This window comes from Heterodontus francisci, chromosome 18, assembly GCF_036365525.1.
Source record: "Heterodontus francisci isolate sHetFra1 chromosome 18, sHetFra1.hap1, whole genome shotgun sequence".
NCBI classification, from domain to species: domain Eukaryota; kingdom Metazoa; phylum Chordata; class Chondrichthyes; order Heterodontiformes; family Heterodontidae; genus Heterodontus; species Heterodontus francisci.
The window spans coordinates 53,056,165-53,080,221 of NC_090388.1; the positions used below are offsets into that span (position 1 = coordinate 53,056,165).

The following is a 24,057-nucleotide window of genomic DNA, read 5'->3' on the forward strand; positions in this document are numbered from 1 at the left end:
GGCAATTATTTTTGGAAAGTCAGTGGATCTGCAGTTTACCCAGTCAGGACATTATTGTATCCCTTCAACAAAACCTGATGTTTCTTATCAAAGTGTTAGACAAGTATTAATGGCATCAGGTGATAAGAATCAGAGAGAAAAGACATTGTCAAAAAGTTACAAAGACAATTTGCTCACCCTGCTTGTCAAAGGTTAAAAACCCTGCCAAAAGATGCAGGTGTGGTTGATGAAGAGTATATGAGGCTAATAGAAGAGATTAGTGAGAATTGTGAAATCTGTAAAAAGTATCAGAGGAGCCCCCCCACGCCCCATCCACCCATGTCCTATTGTAAGCTTTTCATCGGCACTTCACTTTAATGTGGTAGTTGCCATGGATGTAAAGGTATGGGACAAAGACAGAAGTATTTTCACCCTAAATTTAATAGATCTGGCAACCAGATTTAGTCTTTCTACAATAATACACAGTAAGGATAAAAGAATTATTATAGAAAAAGTCATGGAGAAATGGTTAGGGACTGATCTTAGGGCATTGGCAAAATTTCTGACTGATAATGGAAGTGAATTTGCCAATGATGAGTTCAGCGACATGTGTCAAGAATACTGCAGCTGCAAGTACTTTCTGCAATGGACTTTGTGAAAGGTGATGGAAGATAAAGTTTTGTCTGATCAACCACACTGCAAGTTGACAACTGCTCTGACATGGGCGGCTCTTGTGAAGAATTAATTCCAGATGGTTGGAGGATATAGTTCCTATGAATTAGTCAATGGGCTAGAACCCAAATTGCCTTCTCTTCTGTGTGAGAGACCTCCTGCCCTAGAAGGTACTATAATTAGTTAAATTTTGTCTGCTCATTTGAATGGTTCACATGAAGGGAGGCAGGCTTTCATCAAGGTGAGGGCTCAGAAAATTCAGACAGCACTGAGGCATTGTATAAGACCATCTGAGACAAAGCTTAATTCAGGAGATTTGGTATACCATGGGCTGAATTTTAGTCTCCTGCCGCTGGGAGTGGTGGCAGGTGAAAAAATGGTGCGGGCCACATGTCGCCATGCCGCTGTGATCTAGCGCGCGACAGCTGATTACCATACGCAGGACAGTCCGCCCCCCTCCATCCCATCACGTGGTGGGGGCAGCATTGGTGTCGGCTGCCTCTGCGCAAGCACTGGCGCCCTTTATAAAGGGCTGCCAGACCTGCACAGTTGAAGCCCGTACCCTCCTACCCACCGACCAATACACTGTAAATTTATTTCTGGTCTGTACCCCACCTCAGTACAAAGAAAATAAATGGCCGTCCCGTTCCTCAATCCCCAAAACACTTACATTTAATATCTGACCTTTGCCCCCTCCAACTGCACAAAGTGCAGAGATCACCCCTTCCCCCCACAACACTAGAAATGTAGAGTTCACCACCCCACCCCCACCACCTCCAATTCACTAAAAATCCTAAATTCCCTTCTTCCCCACCTCGGTGGTGCCAGCTTTCCCTGGACGGGAAAGTGAAGACACATGAGTGCCGGCCGTCGCACGGAAGATCTTGGACAGCCTGCAAGATGGTGGTGAAAGGTCTGTAAATGCATGCCTATCCTTTATTTAAATATTTAAAGTTGGGTCCCGTCGCCGAGCGGCGGGTGGGTTGGGGGGGAGGGGGGTGGCCACCAGGGAGCCTCGCCACCCCTGGGAAGATCGAGCCCAGCAATCTCAGCATCAGGCTCCGTGGTGGGCCACTGCCAGTGCAATCTTCTACCTCCCATTGTCATGGAGCCCGATATCAGGAGCTCAACAAAATTCATCCCTATAAAAGAGAAGGTCATTGGGAATGGAAAGGCCCTGGTAAAATGATGGTAAGACAGTACTTATCAAACATGCAATCAAACTGTTAAGGTTTATTACTCATGATTAATCAGAATTAATTGCAAAATCTCAGACTGAGCAGCTGATAGAAGTTAATGAGGCACATTGTACCTCAAATATTCATGTGTTTTGTGATGAGGGTTCTGATGAACAGAATGCGGTGGATGAAGAGCTACATAGTGATAATGGATCATGACATACATGACAGAGCTATCACACCCAAAGGCCAATTGTCCAGGGTGGGTACTCGGGTGACATATATTCCAGAGAGGTCAAATGAATGGAGGGATGTGACGATGGTGGAATGTGCAGGAAAAGCTACTGGCAAGTTCAAATATTGGTTCAATGTTCAGGATTATGGCCAAGAAGTGAGGACTACAGACTGGCAAACTGGTGTGAGCAAGTGGAGGGTAAGAAAGTGCAGTGCAAGTAGTGATAGTGAGTCTGGAAGTGATTCCTGTGTCAAAAAATGATCATGAACTTGAGAAAGAATCTCCAATTGTGTAAGAGGAGGTTCTCGCAGTAGTAGTCCCGACAGACATAAAAGTGGAAGTACAGGCTATAGCTTGAATAGATTAAACAATGAAGTAAAGGTCACATAACAGTCTTGGTAGAAAACTTGAAGCAGGAGGCAGTGGCACAGTGGTATTGTCACTAAACTAGTAACCACGGGTATTTCTCTGGAGACATGGGTTCGAATCCCACCACAAGGTGGACTTTGAATTCAATTAATAAAAATCTGTAATTAAAAAGCTAGTCTAATGTTAGCCATGAAGCCATTGTTGTCAAAATCCATCTGGTTCACTAATGTCCTTTAAGGAAGGAAATCTGCTGTCCTTACCTAGTCTGGCCTACATGTGGCTCCAGACCCACAGCAAAGAGGTTGACTCTAAAATGGCCTCGCAAGCCACTCAGTTGTACATAACTGCTATGAAGTCAATAAGGAATGAAACCAGACCAACTACCCAGGAACTGGAAATGACCATGCAAAGTCCTCCTTACTAACATCTGGGGGCTTGTGCCAAAGTTGGGAGAGCTGTGCCACAAGCAACTGCCTGACACAGTCATACTCACCAAATCATATCTTACAATGTCCCAGACACTGTCATCACCATCCCCGAGTATGGCTTGTCCCACCGGCAGGACAGACCCAGCAGAGGTGGCAGCACTGTGGTATATAGTCAGGAGGGAGTTGCCCTTGAGTTCCTCAACATCAACTCCAGACCCCATGAAGTCTCATGGCATCAGGTCAAATATGGCCAAGGAAATCTCCTGCTGATTACCATCTACCGTCCACCCTCAGCTGATGAAGTAGTGCTTCTCCATGTTGAACACCACATGGAGGAAGCAGTGAGGGGGGCAAGGACGCAGAATGCACTCTGAGTGTGGGACTTCAATGTCCATCACCAAGAGTAGCTGGGTAACATCACTACCAGCCAAGTCCTAAAGTACATAGCTGCTAGACTGGGTCTGCAGCAGGTGGTGAGGGGAAAAATATACTTGACCTCGTCCCCACCAATCTGTCTGCCGCAGATGCATCGGTCCACGACAGTATTAGTAGGAATGACCACTGCACAGTCCTTGTGGAGGCAAATTCCCGTCTTCACATTGAAGATACCCTCCATCCTGTTGTGTGGCACTACCACTGTGCTAAATGGCATACATTTCGAATAGATCTAGCAATGCAAAACTGGGCACCAATGAGGTGCTGTGGGCCATCAGCAGCAGCAGAATTGTACTCAACCACAATCTGTAACCTCATGGCCTGGCATATCCCCCACTCTACCATCACTATCAAGCTCGTGGATGAACCCTGGTTCAATGAAGAGTGCAGGAGGGCATACCTCAAAATGAGGTGTCAACCTGGTGAAACTACAACCCAGGACTACTTGCATGCCAAATAGCACAAGCAGCATGTGTTTGACAGACTAAGCGATCCCATGACTAATGGATTAGATCCAAGTCCTGTCACATTGAGTTGTGAATAGTGGTGGACAATTAAACAACTAACTGGAGGAGGTGGCTCCACAAATATCCCCATTCTCAATGATGGGGGAGCCCAGCACATCAGTGCAAAAGATAAGGCTGAAGCATTTGCAACAATCTTTAGCCAGAATTGCCGAGTCGATGATCCATCTCGGCCACCTTCTGAAGTGCCCAGCATCACAGATGCCAGACTTCAGCCAATTCGATTCACTCCCTGTGATATCAAAAAATGATTGAAGGCACTGGATACTGCAAAGGCTATGAGCCCTGACAATATTCCGGCAATAGATCTGTGCTCCAGAACTTGCTGCGCCCCTAGCCAAGCTGTTCCAGTACAGCTACGACACTGGCATCTACTCGGCAATGTGGAAAATTGCCCAGGCATGTCCTGTACACAAAAAGCAGGACAAATCCAACCTGGCCAAGTACCGTCCCATCAGTCTACTCTGGACCATCAGTAAAGTGATGGAAGGCGTCGTCGACAGTGCTATCAAGTGGCACTTGCTTAGCAATAATTTGCTCACTGATGCTCAGTTTGGGTTCCGCCAGGGCCACTCAGCTCCTGACCTCATTACAGTCTTGGTTCAAACATGGACAAAAGAGCTGAACTCAAGAGGTGAGGTGAGAGTGACTGCCCTTGACATCAAGGCAGCATTGACTGAGTATGGCATAAAGGAGCACTAGCAAAACTGGAGCTAATGGGAATTAGGGGGAAAACTCTCCGCTGGTTGGAGTCATACCTAGCGCAAAGGAAGATGGTTGTGGTTGTTGGAGGTCAATCATCTCAGCTCCAGGACATCATTGCAGGAGTTCCTCAGGGTAGTGTCCTAGGCCCAACCATCTTCAGCTGCTTCATCAATGACCTTCCTTCAATCATAAGGTGAGAAGTGGGGATGTTTGCTGATGATTGCACAATGTTCAGCACCATTCGCAACTCCTCAGATACTGAAGTAGCCCGTGCAGAAATACAGCAAGACCTGGACAATATCCAGGCTTGGGCTGATAAGTGGCAAGTAACATTCGCGCATTACAAGTACCAGGCAATGACCATCTCCAACAAGAGAGAATCTAACCATCTCCCCTTGACATTCAATGACAGTACGATCGCTGAATTCCCCAACTATCAACATCCTGGGGGTTACCATTAACTGAACTGGAGTAGCAATATAAATACCGTGGCTACAAGAGCAAGTCAGAGGCTAGAAATCTTGTGGCGAGTAACTCACCTCCTGACTCCCCAAAGCCCGTCCACCATCTACAAGGCACAAGTCAGGAGTGTGATGGAATACTCTCCACTTGCCTTGATGGGCGCAGCTCCAACAACACTCAAGAAGCTCAACACCATCCAGGGCAAAGCATCCCGCTTGATTGGCACCCCATCCACAACCATACACTCCCTCCACCACCGACACACAGTGGCAGCAGTGTGTACCATCTACAAGATGCACTGCAGCAAAGCACCAAGGCTCCTGAGACTGCACCTTCCAAACCTGCGACCTCTACCACCTAGAAGGACAAGGGCAGCAGATGCATGGGAACACTACCACCTGCAAGTTCTCCTCCAAGCCACACACCATCCTGACTTGGAATTATACTGCCATTCCTTCACTGTCGCTGGGTCAAAATCCTGGAACTCCCTTTCTAACAGCACTGTCGGTGTACCTACCCCACATGGACTACAGCGGTTCAAGAAGGCAGCTCACCACCACCTTTTCAAGGGCAATTAGGGATGGGCAATAAATGCTGGCCTAGCCGGCGATGCCCACATCCCAGGAACGAACAAAAAAAAAGTCCTCATGACTGTAACTTTTTGGTGGTTGCCAATAAATTTGAGGATAAATTAATAAGAGATGCAAAACAAAGGAAGTTAGATAATTGGAGAGAGTTTGGAGTTTATTCTGAGGTACTAGATAAGGGTCAACCAGTTTTGTCACACGGGTGGGTTTGAACTGAAAGTGTCCTTGCAAATGGGACTTCTAAGTCTAAAGTGAGGTTAGTTGCTATGGGTTCTGAAGAGTGACTGGGTGATACAGATGTTAGAGTAGAATCTCCCACTAAAGGCATGCTCAGGTCAGGAAAAAAAAACCCAACCCAAACCCGACAGAAGCACATCAGACCCAAGCCCTACCCGGCCCGAGTCCTTCCATTTTTTCCCGTGCCTGACCCGAGCCCGGCCTGACCCAATCCGAGCCCGACCCGACCACCGGAATGTTCACTTTGCCTACCATCCCATTCCGAATCTGCAGGAAGCTGCAGCATGATTGTGATGACATCATAGAGATGCTCACTCGCTCACTGCGCAGACTCAGAGTTTTCCTCCTTGATGTCCCGTACTCCCAGCTCAGGTAGGCGTTTAACTTTTGACACTTGCCAGCAGAGCAAAATGCAATACTTGCATTGTGTGTCCAACCCAGACCAAGCCCGATCCGACCCGAGCCCGAAAGCCGGACCCGGAAGAGCGACCTGACCCGACCCGAACCCAACACATGTCGCCGGGTCTTGTCGGGTTCGGGTCGGGTCGCAGGCCTTTATCTCCCACAGCTGGAAAAGTAATCTTTAAAATCGTTTTAGTTCTTTTGGCACATATTCATGGGAGTGCAGGCCAATCAACATGAAAGCCACATTTCTGCAGGATGATACTTTTTAGAGAGGAGTGTTTCTGAAATCGTCCAAAGAGGCAGCAGATGCAGAAGGAAAACTATGGAAACTGACAAATGTGTCTGTTACCTGAGTGATGCCTCCAGGGTATGATATTTTTTGGTGTGATCTGTTTTGCTGAAAAGTGGCTGTGTTCAACTAAAAGCAGATTCCACAATATTTTATAGATGCCATAAAGGAAAACTTTCAGGCATCTTCATGATGCACGTTGATGATTTCTTATGGGGTGGTACTGTAGAATTTGAGAAATGTGTTATTGACATGATTAGAGCCAAATTTAAAACTGGGGATCAGGCTTGTGGGTCTTTTAAATATATTGGTTTAGATAATAAGCAAAGTAGGTCTGGAATAACTTCAAATCAACAATCTTATTTAGAGAGTGTTAATCCTATCCAGGTTAATTATATTAGGTCATCACAGAAAGATGATGTTATATCTATAGAAGAGACAGAGCAACTGCGAAGTGTGATCAGTCAGTTCAACTGGTTGCGCACTCACACTAGACCAGATTCTAGTTTTGATGTATTGGAGTTAAGTACTATGATAAAACAACCTAAAGTGGAGAATGCTTTAATGACAAATAAAACATTAAGGAAGTTAAATCTGGAAAAATCAATACTTAAGTTCCCAACCTTAGGTAACCCAAAGATCATGAAGCTACTCATTTTTACTGATGGTTCATAAGCTAATCTTCCTGATGGATATTCTGGTGCAGCTAGTTTCATAATAGTTCTGATGGGTGAGAATGGGAAATGTTGTCCTTTGCTTGAGAAGCTAAGAAAATAAAAAGGTTGATGAAACACTGGCTCTTGCGGAGGCAGTGGAGATGGGATTCCATTTGTAATATATTTTAAGTTAGATTCTGTACAATGGGCATAGTGAAGACATCATACACCTTGAATGTTATGTGGATAAATAGTTCCTTGTGAGATGATGTACACTCTATGAAAATTGTGAGTGAGAAAAGGTTGCAATTAACCTTGCTGGCATGAAACAAATGCTAGACAAAAAGGAAATCTCAAATAAAATGGATAGATGCAAGTCATCAACAGTTTGATTATTTTAGAAAAAATGTCCGCACAAAAAAATTGTTCGGGGAAGGACGTCTTGCAATTTACTGCTTTGTACCGAATACAGAGGCCTTTGATTTAATTTGTTTTGAATTTTAGTTGTACATGTAAACTTTAATTTTTATTAAAAGAGCGAGAAAAGAATCTGTTACTTGTATATTAATTGTATTAAATTGTATCCATGTGGTGGGCATTAACTGGTGATTCACTCGAACTCCTGTAAATAGGAACAGACTGAAACCGTGGCAGTTGGGTTAGGAGGTGCATGTTTGTCTCTGTAAATAAATGCTTATAGAAGTGTATAAAGATTGACTCCAATTCATCCTTTACCACCTGGCTTTCTGGAATAAAGCAGGTTGTTCCAGGATTTTGGCCCAGCACTGGTAAAGGGACAGCAATATGTGTTGAAAGTCAGGATGGTGTGTGAACTTGGAGGAGAACTTGGAGGTAGTAGTGTTTCCATGCACCTGCTACCCTTCTAGATGGTAGAGGTCATGGGTTTTGGTGGTGCTATAATTAATCTATAATAAGGATCATAGTGACTGAGCACTTAGAGACATTTGAGGAGATTAGAGAGAGCCAACATGGATTTTTAAATAGTAGGTCAAGTGTAATAAATCAAATTGATTTTTTGAGTAAGTAACTAAATTGCAGGATCTATGGATGCAGTTTATATGTACTTCTAGAAGGCATTTAATAAGGTTCCACATGAGAGTCTGCTGGCTAAAGTTAAAGCTCATGGCTTTTATGATAAATTATTGACCTAGTTAGGAGATTGCTTTGGCGATAGAAGACAGAGAGTAGGGATAATGGGAATGTACTCAATTTGGAAGGAAGTGAGACTTGGGGGGTAATTTTATGGAGGTGACAGGATTCTCAGCCATTGGCTGGAGAGCCAGCAAGAAATCCATGCTGCCTCGTCCTGGGAAGGCCTGCCGTATTATGAGCCAATCGCTGGGTTAATACCAGCAGCGGCAGGAAGAGATCCTGAATTGGGCATTAATTGCCCACTTAAGGGCCTCAACTGGTGGTGGGGCAGGAAGACCGTCCATGGCCCTTCCCGCCACGGACTTATCGGGGTCGAAGCGAGAAGGTGGCAGGCTCCCCATTCGCCTCCACCCACCCGATTAAATGCCCTTCCCACCTCCAAACTTGGCATGGGGGGAGAGAATAAAATACTGCACTTGAGGTCCCACAAAGATCTATGCTGGGGCCTCAACTATTCACCATATTAATTAGATAGCACAACATAGATACAAATTTGCTATTGACACAAAGCTTGGTGAGAAAGTAAATTGTGCAGGCAGCAGTGCAAAATTATAAAGATAAAGTTTTAGTTTAGAGATACAACACTGAAACAGGCCCTTCGGCCCACCAAGTCTGTGCCGACCATCAACTACCCATTTATACTAATCCTACACTAATCCCATATTCCTACCACATCCTCACCTGTCCCTATATTTCCCTACCACCTACCTATACTAGGGGCAATTGCTATTGGCCAATTTACCTATCTACCTGCAAGTCTTTGGCATGTGGGAGGAAACCGGAGCACTCGGAGGAAACCCACGCAGACACAGGGAGAACTTGCAATCTCCACACAGGCAGTACCCAGAATTGAACCCGGGTCGCTGGAGCTCTGAGGCTGCAGTGCTAACCACTGCGCCACTGTGCCGTGTGGACAAATCTGTGGCAAATGGATTTCAATGCAGCGAAATGTGTGTTCATCTATTTTAGACCAAAAAAGGATAGATCCAAATATTATTTAGATGGTGAAAAGCTGAGAACAGTGGAGGTCCAAAAAGCTTTAGTGGTTCATATACACAGATCACTAAAACGTAGGGCTGAATTTTATGAGTGCACCGCACTTCGCAACAGTGCACTCTTAAGAACAACGTGCATCCCGTGAGGATGTGCCACCCCTCAGCACCCGCGATATTACATGTGGGGGCTCATTTAAATAGAGGGTGCAGAGCGGCCACCCCAGATGACGTAGAGGGAGCAACCGCCGCATCCCCGGCAACGGCATCCGGCGCCACAGCGCAGGCGTCATTTTTAAAGGGCTTTAAGTCCTTACAAATAAGTTTCATTGTTAAAGGTTAAGTATAAATGATTTGTAATACATTTAAAAATAAATGATGGAGGCCCTTCCCCAACCCCCCAATGGTCAATCCAGGCAATGAAATGACCAGCAGTTGATTGTTCACATACCCGAACGTCCCCTCCCAACCTTCAATATATTGCCCTTCAACCCCTTACCACCATCCCCACATCCAATAAAGATCAATTTCCCTGCTCCTCCACTGCTCCCGACATGAAAATTTTATTACTCCCCCCTCCCCACCAGGTTCTCGCCCGGAATTCCACACGGAGTTCCGAAGGCATACGGAGCACGAACGGCGGCTTTAATATTGGAGTGGGACAGCCGCCGCCTGCAGGTACGTTTATGTAAATATTTTAGATTTTTTTTAGATTTTAGATTTAGAGATACAGCACTGAAACAGGCCCTTCGGCCCACCGAGTCTGTGCTGACCATTAACCACCCATTTATCCTAATCCTACACTAATCCCATATTCCTACCACGTCCCCACCTGTCGCTATATTACCCTACCACCTACCTATACTAGGGGCAATTTAGAATGGCCAATTTACCTATCAACCCGCAAGTCTTATGTTAAATGTTGATTTACATATGCTGATGAAGGGCCGGCTGCCAGTTGGCGGGGGGGGGCCGCACCGAGGTCCCACCATTGCCGGTAATATGCAGTGGGCCCTTCTCGGCGTCGCGGATAGAGCGGGCCTCTTCCCGCAGCATTTTACCGCCACCACGCCGCAACCTGCGGCGTCAAGGGGCTGGTAAAATTCAGCCCATAGTAATCAGGTACAAACATTGATCAAAAAAATTAATAGAATTTTAGCCTTTCCAACTAGAGAGCTGGAATATAAAGGAGATGAAGTTTTGCTACAGCAATACAAAGCCCGGTTAGACTGTGTCTTGAGTCCTCTGTATAGTTCTGGACACTGCACCATAGAAAAGATATAATGGCCTTGGAAGGATGCAGTGCAGGTGTAGTCATAGAGTTATACAGTACAGAAACAGGCCCTTCGGCCCATCATGTCTGTGCCGGCCATCAAGCACCTATCTATTCTAACCCCACTTTCCAGCACCTGTCCCGTAGCCTTGTATGCTATGGCGTTTCAAGTGCTCATCCAAATACTTCTCAAATGCCGTGAAAATTCCTGCCTCCACCACCCCACCATGTGTTCCAGATTCCAACCACCCTCTGGGTGAAACAATTTTCCTCAAATCCCCTTTAAACCTCCCGTCCCTTACCCTAAATCTATACCCCCCAGATATACCCCTCCGCTAAGGGAAAAAGTTTCTTCCTATTTCTCCTATCAATGCTCCTCATAATTTTGTAAACCTCAATCAGGTGTACCAGAATGTTACCAGGGCTCCAAGGGTTAAATTATGAAAAGGGATTACATAAACTAGGTTTGTATTCCCTGGAATACAAAAGGTTAAGGGATGATTTGATTGGGGGATTTAGGATTTTGAAAGGAATTTCTAGGGTAGAGAGAAACTTTTTCTGTTGGTGGAGGAGTCTAGGACAAGGGGGCATAACATTAAAATCAGAGCCAGGTCATTCAGGAGAGAAATTAGGATACACTTCTTCATGCAGAAGGTGGTAGAAGTGTGGAACACTCTCCCACAAAAAACAGTAGATGCTAGCTCAATTAATAATTTTAAGCCTGAGATTATTAGATTTCTGCTAGGCAACAGTATGAAAGGATATGGTGCCAAGGTAGATGGCAGATACAGATCAACCTTGATCTCATTGAATGGCGGAATAGACTTGAGGGGTTGAATGGCCTATCCCTGTGGATATGTTCCTAATATCTACAAACCGTACTTTCTTCGCTCTCCCTACCATAAATCCCCTTGACCGGATCTGTTGTAGCCCTAAAAGCAAATGTTATTTGGTAAGTCATTAAATTAATGGATGTTGATCATAAGAAACTGAAAAATTTTCATTATGACCAGCTGGAGTCTGTGTCAAACACAGTAAAATGCTTAATTTTTTTCCCCAATAATACGGCTTTGCCCAAATCTCAGAACAGCTCCCCATTTACACTAGTGCACCTTTTTTTCCCTCAACTCTCACACAAGTTATGTTTTGCCCTTCCTGAGTGAGATTGCAAATTTTATACCAAATTCGGGCAATTTTTTGCTGTAGGTCCATGGCCACTAGTAACTGGGCTCGCCTGCCAAACTCATTTTATGCAAGCGCTTTGAAGTCAGCAGACATAAAAGGGTTTCAGTTCATCAGTGCAGCTGGATTTGAACCCAGATTCCAGAAGTGAATCCAATCCACCAAACTTAAAAGTAAACATAATTATATATCAGCTCGCATCCACTTATTCTAACTCAATAAAACTCACTGCCTGACATCTTGCTACTATAAATGGCAATGATGTTATTTGCAAATAGGATTACTTCTGAGTTGCAAGCATTAGGCAATCATAATTAATATAAGTTAACAAAAATGCACTTATTTTATCCAATGCAGAAGGAAACTTTTTAAGTAAAGTGAGAGAAGCTTTGTTTTGGCACTCAGTTTCTCCCTGACATTGGTGCTTACTGTGTCATGTCATGGTAATTAGAAAGGGCTGGATTTTCAATCAGGTGTCAGGACCAGAAAATGGGGGCTAGTTAGGAACACCCGCCGCAATCTTCAATGCTCCAACCAATTAAAGGCCAGGGAGTGATCACGCAGTCCAATTAGGAATGGTGGGCAGGCTCCCGATGCTGGCGGGCCAATGGGAGGCCCTCCAACACTCAGAGATGGGCAGCCCCACCAGCCGAGGTGGGAACTGCCGATGTGAACATGGAGACAGTGAGGGACAACTGGAAGTAAGTTACTTCAATTTTTTTTAAAAAGCCACAGCTACCTCGCCATGATCCTGGAGGGGCAACCCCTCCAGGTGATGGCCAGTGGCCGCAGCTGTGGACTGGCGGCCGTTATGGGTCCAGGTAGGGGAGGGGGGGGGGCGGGCCTCGCATGATCCATCAGCACCCAGCTACCCCCACCCCATCACTGAGCCCACCATGTTGGCCTGGGCACGGTCCAAGCCAACATAGGCTGCCCACTTTGCCGACTGGAAATTCCAATCGGTGTGGGATTGGTGCCTGAATAGGTCCCTTAATTAATAATAATTGGCCTCAATTGGCTGCTCGTTGCTTGGCGGTGGACAGCTGTTCCATCCTTGTGCCGCCTCATTAAAAATGGCTCAAGGTCGGGATTGTGGCGGCGAACTGGCACAGAGGCTGGTGGAGCCAAATTGCACACCATCTGCCTGCAATCCGGACACTGACCCTTTTAAAAATCCAGACCAAAATGTGTATCCATGATCCTCATATGGGAATTCCAGACCTCAGCCAAGCTGTTGAAAAACATGGACTAAGAGATTATCTAACTTAAAAAAAAACTACTGTTTTACCAAACCAGTGACTTAATGAAACAGCTGCATCTTGGCAGACAAGTGGTAGCAAGTCCTCGAGGATTCCTGAGAAAACATGCTTTGTACTTGTGTTTACATTTCAGCAGAATAAAAGAAAATGGAGATGGTATCTTAGCCTCTTATGGGAAAATCTGGTCAACTGCAGAAGAGAACAGAAAATTAGCTATCCCACTGTAAGCTCTCCTTATGTTGGCTAATCAAAGTAGTACTGGTACGAGACCTTTTCATATCATGCAGAACTCAACTATTCCATTACAGGGGTGGTTGTGATACTGTAATCAAATAACTTGCTGAGATTCACAGGCTATGTTTCAAGATTGCTGAGGTACCAGAGGTTTATTCTCCTTTTCTATGGGGATGTGCCTATCCCATACATGGCACCATGAAAGCACAATGTAAAAGAAAAACGCAATGTACTGGGATTATGGATATTATGGGTACACCTTTTAAAATCTATCAGTATGTGGCAGAGCACATTAGAACCCCAATGCAATGTGTCACCACATCAGACTTTGTTCACCAAATCAAATCTAATCCAAGCAAATAAATTTTAGCATCATTTAATTGACTTTTGCAGTTATTCATTTGCACTCAGCTGTGTGAATCCTATTAGCAATGCCCATGCTTTTGTCTGTCATAGACCGTGGTGGAGTGAAAAAGAAACATAACGTTTTATCAGTGAGAGGTGCTCTATCTTTCTGAAGTGCACAAACCTAGCAGCCCAGTTGAGGATAGATAGAATGCAACATTGGTCACCAGATTCAAGTATCGCTCCTTCCTAGCAGTCCTATCCTTTTTCTTCTTGTGTCAAAGGAATAACCATCTAATGAAGCAAGCATCTAAACTACAAAGAAGAACAAAGAACAAAGAAAATTACAGTACAGGAACAGGCCCTCCGGCCCTCCAAGCCTGCGCCTATCCAGATCCTCTATCTAAACCTGTCTCCTATTTTCTAAGGGTCTGTATCTCTTTGCTTGCTGCCCATTCATGTATCTGTCTAGATACATCTTAAAAGACGCTATCGTGCCCGCGTCTACCACCTCCGCTGGCAACGCGTTCCAGGCACCCACCACCCTCTGCGTAAAGAACTTTCCACGCATATCCCCCCTAAACTTTTCCCCTCTCACTTTGAACTCGTGACCCCTAGTAATTGAATCCCCCACTCTGGGAAAAAGCTTCTTGCTATCCACCCTGTCTATACCTCTCATGATTTTGTACACCTCAATCAGGTCCCCCCTCAACCTCCGTCTTTCTAATGAAAATAATCCTAATCTACTCAACCTCTCTTCATAGCTAGCGCCCTCCATACCAGGCAACATCCTGGTGAACCTCCTCTGCACCCTCTCCAAAGCATCCGCACCCTTTTGGTAATGTGGCAACCAGAACTGCATGCAGTATTCCAAATGTGGCCGAACCAAAGTCCTATACAACTGTAACATGACCTGCCAACTCTTGTACTCAATACCCCGTCCGATGAAGGAAAGCATGCCGTATGCCTTCTTGACCACTCTATTGACCTGCGTTGCCACCTTCAGGGAACAATGGACCTGAACACCCAAATCTCTCTGTACATCAATTTTCCCCAGGACTTTTCCATTTATTGTATAGTTCACTCTTGAATTGGATCTTCCAAAATGCATCACCTCGCATTTGCCCGGATTGAACTCCATCTGCCATTTCTCTGCCCAACTCTCCAATCTATCTATATTCTGCTGTATTCTCTGACAGTCCCCTTCACTCTCTGCTACTCCACCAATCTTAGTGTCGTCTGCAAACTTGCTAATCAGACCACCTATACTTTCCTCCAAATCATTTATGTATATCACAAACAGTGGTCCCAGCACGGATCCCTGTGGAACACCACTGGTCACACGTCTCCATTTTGAGAAACTCCCTTCGACTGCTACTCTCTGTCTCCTTTTGCCCAGCCAGTTCTTTATCCATCTAGCTAGTACACCCTGGACCCCATGCGACTTCACTTTCTCCATCAACCTACCATGGGGAACCTTATCAAACGCCTTACTGAAGTCCATGTATATGACATCTACAGCCCTTCCCTCATCAATCAACTTTGTCACTTCCTCAAAGAATTCTATTAAGTTGGTAAGACATGACCTTCCCTGCACATAACCATGTTGCCTATCACTAAGCCCATTTTCTTCCAAATGGGAATAGACCTATCCCTCAGCATCTTCTCCCGCAGCTTCCCTACTACTGACGTCAGGCTCACCGGTCTATAATTACCTGGATTATCCCTGCTACCCTTCTTAAACAGGGGGACTACATTAGCAATTCTCCAGTCCTCCGGGACCTCACCCGTGTTTAAGGATGCTGCAAAGATATCTGTTAAGGCCCCAGCTATTTCCTCTCTCGCTTCCCACAGTAACCTGGGATAGATCCCATCTGGACCTGGGGACTTGTCCACCTTAATGCCTTTTAGAATACCCAACACTTCCTCCCTCCTTATGTCGACTTGACCTAGAGTAATCAAACATCTATCCCTAACCTCAACATCCGTCATGTCCCTCTCCTCGGTGAATACCGATGCAAAGTTCAGAATCTCACCCATTTTCTCTGACTCCACGCATAATTTTCCTCCTTTGTCCTTGAGTGGGCCAATCCTTTCTCTAGATTAGATTTTTAGATTAGAGATACAGCACTGAAACAGGCCCTTCGGCCCACCGAGTCCGCGCCGAACATCAACCACCCATTTATACTAATCCTACACTAATCCCATATTCCTACCAAACATCCCCACCTGTCCCTACACTTCCCTACCACCTACCTATACTAGTGACAATTTATAATGGCCAATTTACCTATCAACCTGCAAGTCTTTTGGCTTGTGGGAGGAAACCCACGCAGACACAGGGAGAACTTGCAAACTCCACACAGGCAGTACCCGGAATCGAACCCGGGTCCCCGGAGCTGTGAGGCTGCGGTGCTAACCACTGCGCCACTGTGCCGCCCACCCTCTTGCTCCTTATATATGAATAAAAGGCTTTGGGATTTTCCTTAACCCTGTTTGCTAAAGATATTTCATGACCCCTTTTAGCCCTCTTAATTCCTCGTTTCAGATTGGTCCTACATTCCGATATTCTTCCAAAGCTTCATCTTTCGTCAGCCGCCTAGACCTTATGTATGCTTCCTTTTTCCTCTTAGCTAGTTTCACAATTTCACCTGTCATCCATGGTTCCCTAATCTTGCCATTTCTATCCCTCATTTTCACAGGAACATGTCTCTCCTGCATGCTAATCAACCTCTCTTTAAAAGCCTCCCACATATCAAATGTGGATTTATCTTCAAACAGCTGCTCCCAATCTACATTCCCCAGCTCCTGCCGAATTTTGGTATAGTTGGCCTTCCCCCAATTTAGCACTCTTCCTTTAGGACCACTCTCGTCTTTGTCCATGAGTATTTTAAAACTTACGGTCTGCTACAGGTGTAAGAAATGTTTGAACTGTTTAACAACTTTTCAGAAACTTAATTTTGAATTAAATAATCATGTTTTAATCTTAATTTAAAAAAGGAATATATTGGGTCTCTAATTTCTGTATTTCAGAACAGATTATTTTTATTCTCTTATATCTGTTTGTTAGCAGATCTAACACTCAAAGTTGTCTAAATAGTGTTCAAGCTTATCTTTCCAATTTTTTTTTGCTGAACATTGTCAAAAATAACAATTTATTATAAGGCACTAGAGAAATACTTTTTTTATTAAAGGCATGCATCATATCAGCACAATTTAGTTCCAATGGCTTTTCACAAATTGGAAGTACCTATGGTGCAGTTATCAATGTCTTTTCAGGCGATGGACTGATACCATCTCAGTGTAAAAAACTGAGCTGCCGCTGTTTTGTTAGTTCCACCAAAAATCCCATGTGCTTTACATTTAAATTTTCTTTTAACAATTATCCTCACACATTCCTCTGCTCTACTTTTGTCTTTCTTACCTTATTCAGCATTTCTGTTTGACTTTATTTAATTCTCCTTCTTTTGCCTTTTTCTGTTATTTTCTGTCTTCTTTACCTCATCAATGTTTTTTGCAGGGAGTCAATTTATTAAAAAAAAACATTTTCCCCTTTTTTCTCTCCTCGAAATCTCCCCAGGTCATACATCAAACCTCCTTTGATAAGACAGTCCCACATCTTGGTGGATGCTGGTCTATAATCAGCCAGAACGATGTACGAGGGAGTAATTTGCTAAGTCTATTCCCTCAGATATTCCTTTTCTTTTTGTGGGAGAATACTTAGAATCGTAGAATTTTACAGCACAAAAGATGGTTATTCAGCCCATCATACCTGTGTTGGCTATCATGAAAGTGTTATTAGTTTCATTCACCTGCCCTTTTGTGATACAATTTTAAATTTTAACTTTTTCAAATATTTATCCATTTCCCTTTTAAAGGTCATGGTGATTTTGCTTCCAACACTTTTCCTGACTGGGAATTCCACATCCTAATATTAATTCACAAAAAATGCATAACCTCTCCCTTTGTTACTAACTCACCAACTCATGGAAATAAATTTTCCCTAGTTACCTTATCAAAACCTTCTAACTTTGAACACCTCTATTAGATCTTATTGGGTTTTTTTTGCTGGTTAAAAGGATCCGCAGTCTCCCAAAAACAAAGTATCTCAACCCTGGTATCATCTTAAATGTTTTTTTTCTTCACCATCTCCTTGATCTTGACATCTTTTCTGCAGTAAGACACTCAAAACTGAGCACAATTTTCTATCTGCAGTGAAACCAATGATTTGTTAAAAATAAGCATTATCTCTTTACTTTGGTACTCTATACCCTATTTATAAATCCTAGGATCCCATATGTTCTTTTTCAACTAATCAGCTTGTCTTCCCACTTTTAAAGATTTGTATATCTGAATCCCAAAGGCTCTCTGCTCCTCTACTCCTTTTAACATTTACAAATTACCATTTTGTGTATAAATTTTTCTTTATTCCTGTTGAGACACGCTAGTTAAATGTACATGGTCACTGCTCTATGCTTCTCATTGGCAGAATGAACCAAGGTCGAAATGTATTTTGTTATAAAGTTTGAAATGTACAGCTCGACCATGCTACTCCCTTCCCCACAACTCAACCCTTTTCATTCTATTTTTTCTTTTTTTGTTTCTTATTTATTTTGCTCATTTTTCCTTTCTGACCATTCACTCCATTACCTCAACAGATCTATTAATTTGCAGAAATTGGATATTGAACCCAACTGAATAATGTAACCTGGTGTGACTAGTGGTGACATTACTGAAAGGAGTAAGCATAAAAGAAGTCTTGAACTGAGTGAAAGAATGGCAACGGGAAACAAGGTGGAAAAGATACCCAAGCATAAAAGAGCTGCAGATGGCAAGGGAAACATCAAGAAGGCTCAACAGCTAGGAAAATAGATAGTAAGCCAATGAGTAAGAAATGGCAACTGGGAAATTTCCCTGAAGTTTCAATAGAAGACAGAATTGAAATGGCAAATAGAAGTGTGAGAACAGAAAAAGGCAATGAAAAGGCAAAAAGTAAGAGCTGAATAAAAAAAAGGTTATGAACAGTAAGATATGGATAGGGAAAGGAAGATCAGCAACAATAGAAAATGTAGAAATAAATATAACAGAGGAAGTAAGATCAGTGAAATAAAAGAATAATCCAGTATTGGCAACAGTTTTGCAGTTAATAATCTAATCTTTGATAGTGGTTTGGAATTTAAGCATGGTGGTATCAGTCAAAACAAAAATAAATGGTAGGAACTGCTACTATTTATGGTATCAAATATTTTTCAGTTATAAAAAGCACTTATATAAATTGATTTTTTAATCACACACTTAAAATAAAAAAGTGTAAAATACAGTCAGACACTGCAATCACCTTTTAATTTACTTCCTTGTCAAACTCAACATGCATTAAGCAGCAGCCATTTTAAAATGCTCTGTTTTTAAGGTGAAAATAGCACAATTAGAGTCATTTGAGTGAATTTGCAGACAAGTAAGGTATGCCATGCACAAAATTTTTGCACAGTTTAGTGCAGTCACCTTCCCCACACCTTACTTTGTTGTTCAGTTTCTGTTGTAATACATACCCAGTATAAGACATCGGTCCACCCCTCCATGGTGATGCACTGAAATACGGTTAACATAGCAAAGGCAAAGTTATCGAAGTTAGTGATTCCATCGTTGGGGCCAACCCATCTACTTTCACATAATGTGTCATTTGAACATCGGCGACCATGTCCAACATTTAAGCTACAGGGTGCAGGTTTCTCTTCAGCAATTGTTTCTGAAAATTAAACAAGACAATAGGTTAACAATATGCATCAACTCTTTATGGTAGTAGGTTTCTTAATTATCTATAGAGAATCCTGATGAAATGCCACTGTATTAATCTTGAAACTTATGCAATGCCATCTAATTTCAGACTGAGTGACTCATATAAATAGCACTACAAGGAGTATGTTTTTTATGTCCAGACATATCCCTAGTTGTAAAAAGTAATAAAATGTTATATACCAATCTTGAAATTCTCTTCCTCTGACATCACCATCCACACTCATGGGGTGAATAATGACACCCTCATGCAGCATTGCTGAGGTCAGTGTTCTATGCACCTGTGCATGAATGAGCTGTCCTTATTTCACAATACAAGGTCAGCTCACTTAAATATTTTTCTGTTGCTGCTGGCACATGGTGCTAGACATCTTGGAAATGCCAAGGGTTGCTAGATGGAGCAACAACATTTATTTTCTGGCATTGAGGGGGGAGGAGACAAACAAGGTGGCCATAGGGAAAGGATTGGGCCATTGAGATAAAATAGTGTTTTTTTATTTTTGTAGGATGAGCCTATCCTTCATCACCCACTGGGAAAAAAACATTCAGCAACTGGAGCCATGCTGAATAGTTTAAATATTTTTGTGCACAGGCTTCCATGTGCCCTTCATGCTAGCTGGTCACTTTGGTCCACACTGAACCTGTTGGTTATGTACTATGTCTCAGATTTCTATGCCCAATATTATGGGCTCCAACCAATGCGTTATTGGTTTCATTATGTCATGAAAGCAGGACTTCATGATGTCAGATCCAGGAAGGTTGTACAAAAAATATTTACTCCCAGGTTGGCATTTGGTAGCATGAGCAGTTTGTTAGTAAAGATACATAAAGAGGCTGATTTTCCTGCAATCTGAGATGTGGGGTAACTTTAGATGTTAGATGTAAAGTCTACGTGCTCCTCAAATATCTCAGCACTGTGTCTCAGCTTGCAACACAAAGTGCCAGATAATAGGAGGAAGGGCACATGGAAGCCTGTGCACAAAAATATTTAAACTATTCAGCATGGCTCCAGTTGCTGAATGTTTTTTTCCCAGTGGGTGATGAAGGATAGGCTCATCCTACAAAAATAAAAAAACACTATTTTATCTCAATGGCCCAATCCTTTCCCTATGGCCACCTTGTTTGGCTCCTCCCCCCTCAATGTCAACATGAACACAGGCTATGCTGGACGTAGTTGAATCTAAGAACAAGGGGAATGGGTCACAGTAAAACTAGAAACCTCAGGGTTAGTACCATTATTTTCTTGTTGTTCTCTCCTTGCCCACTCACTCAGTCATTGACATACATTTATACAAAAACCAGGCTTTGATGATTTAAGCTCTGTTTCAGTAGAACATTTCAACTAATATTTTTATAAATCTGATTCTATTGCTATTCCAGAAGAAGCAGCGTCAGGTCTTTTTGGTTCTCATAAACTTAGTACTACACAGCACACACTGTCACTTCCTTTATTCTTGGCAAACATCAGCATTAAGTCCGGATCTAGTTCAGGAGATTTATGTAGCCAGTGTAAAGTTGTGAATCATACAGCATGAGTGAAGTAAAGCACATGGCACAAAGGAGGAGCAGCAACCTACTGGCTGAAGGGCATTTTATGTGCTTTCTTACCTGCAAAGCCATGGGATCCAGAACTTATTGTAGCAATGTTATCACCTGCTTGAAGATTGACTGATATTGCTGATATCCCCTATGGCAGCCTGGAATGCCTCAGCTCAGGGCTGTGATAACCTTCACAACCACTGGTAATGTCAACCCATTGTAATTTAGCTGTAAGGCAGATTCAAAGAGACAATACCGCTCTCATTGCCTCTCCAGTAAAGTTTTTTAAAAAAAAATTTTATTTTATTTTTTATTTAGAGATACAGCACTGAAACAGGCCTTTCAGCCCACCGAGTCTGTGCCGACCAAGAACCACCCATTTATACTAACCCTACAGTAATCCCATATTCCCTACCACCTACCTACACTGGGGGCAATTTACAATGGCCAATTTACCTATCACCTGCAAGTCTTTGGCGGTGGGAGGAAACCAGAGCACCCGGCGAAAACCCACGCGGTGACAGGGAGAACTTGCAAACTCTGCACAGGCAGTACCCAGAATTGAACCCGGGTCCCTAGAGCTGTGAGGCTGCGGTGCTAACCACTGTGCCGCCCTGCGCTATCTTTCATGGGATGTGGGCATCGCTGGCAAGGCCAGCATTTGTTACCCATCCTTAATTGCCCATGACAACTGAGTGGCTTGCTAGGCCATTTCAGAGAGTAGTTAAAAGTCAACCACATTGCTGTGGGTCTGGCCAGCAGATTTCCTTCCCTAAAGGACATTAGTGAACGAGATGGGTTTTTATGACAATTGATGATAGTTTCATGGCACCTTTACTGAGACTAGCTTTCAATTCCAGATTTTTTTAATAAAAAAAATTTAATTTAAATTTCACCCGCTGCCATGGCAGGATTTGAGCCCATGCTCCTACAGCATTAGGCTGGACTTCTAAATTGCTAGTTCAGTGACATTACCATTATGTCATATTACATTGGACTTTGTAAAGATGGTCTGCCTCCAACATTTGAAGATAGGTAGATGAAATCCTGCTGATAGATATGTTTAAATTAGAAGGGCAGCCCACCTTGGATGCAATATGATGTTTTGTATCCCTCTTTTATCTTCATCTTCCAAATGACAGAGAGAGAGAGGAATTTTGATTGTAAGGCCTATTTTCAATGTTATAATTACAATAACTAAAATGAATGCAACTGAAACTCTTAGTCAAAAAGCTCAAAAAATATAAAAATTAGGAGTGAAAGTAACATTAAGCACAAAGCAGAAGAAAAATATGTTATTCTGATATTCTTTTAAGGGCATATCCCGTTCTGTCAGCCAGAATGTGTATGCCCTATCATCTACTATGTATTGGCAAAATCAGCATACTGTCACAGGAAATTTCTTGTGTGCAAATAGATTTAAGTATTCAAGTAAGACCCTTACCTGTTTTTGGTGAATGCTCTCTAGGCCTGCCTTTAAGCCTAATCAGAAATTCACATGTGACAGAGAAGGGACGAGGATAACCCAATAATCAAGTTCCCTCTAATTTTTCTTCATACTGGGCAGGCTACAAACCCTTTTGACCACGACTATCTTGTCCATGGGCAGCTTACATTTTAGAAATCATTGAGCATTCAAATATTGTCAGCAGCCTGTTTATTTCAATGTGCAGTACATTCCAGATTTCGCACGTGTACACCTTAGAGGGAACATTGCTCTCCTCCCACTGATCCCATTCTACCTCTCCCTGAAGATCCCATTCCACCTTCACCTCTCACTGGCCCCAACAGGTCACACCTCTCCCCCAACAGGTCACATTCTACTTCTAATCTCACGCGTCCCATTCTCCCCGTCCCCTTATGCATCCCATTCCGGCCGCACATCCTATTTCCCCTCCCCGCGTTCATCCCATTCTTCTCTAGCTACACCGCACCACCCTCCCCCCCCCCCCCCGACATCCCATTTCCACCCTCACCTCACCCGTCCTATCCTATCCTGTTCCATTCCATTCCACTCCGCTCTACCCCTCCCATTGCTCGTCCTGTCCCATCCCATTGCATTCCATTCCACCCCTTCCCAACCCCCCACCCCACCTGCGCATCATATCTCGTCCCATCCCATTCCAGTCCACTCCTCCCCTCTCCTCACACATTCCATTCCATACCTCCCATGCACATCTCGTTGTGTCGCATCCCATCCAGTCCCAGTCCATCCCATTCCACAGCCTTCCCCCTTCCATCATGCATCTCTTTCTACTACCCACTCTCGCACGTTTCTTTCCACCCCTATTCTTGCACCTCCCATTCCACCTCTACACTCATGCCTCCCATTCTACCTCACACGTTAATTCTACCTCTCTCATTGATTGCATACTCACTCTCCTCACACATCCCATTCTATCCCTCCTCATACAGCCCACACCTGGACTGTTAGCTTGCCTTTCCTACACAGGATTTCGCACGTAGGAGAGCAGATGAAATGCAAAAGGATCAGGAAGGACGCATAGCGCTTGGAAATCTGGGCTTAAATCATAAAGAATCTTAAAAATCCATTTACCATGCCAAACAGTGAAATCAAACTCATAATCTGGTCTCTCATTCATTATCCATTAACCGAGACAGCTTTAATTAACCTGTGGTTTCCAGGCTGGTAAATGTGGCTCAGTCAATGTTAAATGTACGTTTTCATTGACTATGCTCCCTACATATATAATCAATAACCAAAACTGCATCATCAACCTGCCCATCAGAAAGCATTATAGGTACCCATTGAGACTAAATCAATTGATCCACTTCATGCCAGGCTTTGTGTGTCTATGATGGGTCATGCCCATTGGGTTTGTTTCCTTAATACTGTGGGCCTTTTTGGGCCATTCGGCTCCAGGTTCAATCCTGGACCATTCAGAGCTTCTGAATGGGAGGCAGTCCTGAACTTTGCTTTAATACAGGGCTGGCAGTCACTCGCTCTATGGAAGCCATTGCTTTCATTTGGTTGAAGTCCTCCCCTCCCCTCACTGGCCCACCAGATACCAGGGAATTTTCCCAAGTCTCTCTCCCTCCTACAACCCCAGACCAATGAATTTGGAGTGCTTTCACCTTTTGAAGC

General features: G+C 43.6%; 1 protein-coding gene across 5 annotated transcripts in view; it reads right to left on the reverse strand.

Moving 5' to 3' along the window:
• Positions 1 to 24,057, reverse strand: part of cacna1c (calcium channel, voltage-dependent, L type, alpha 1C subunit) — a 1,113,964-nt gene that overhangs the window by 465,640 nt on the left and 624,267 nt on the right. For 4 of the 5 annotated variants that reach the window (XM_068050762.1, XM_068050758.1, XM_068050759.1 and 1 more), the window contains one exon: positions 19,169 to 19,365. In XM_068050762.1, the coding sequence (XP_067906863.1) occupies positions 19,169 to 19,365 (197 nt within the window). Of the gene's footprint in view, positions 1 to 19,168; positions 19,366 to 24,057 lie in introns of those variants that run through there. The other variant, XM_068050761.1, reaches the window with a different exon arrangement.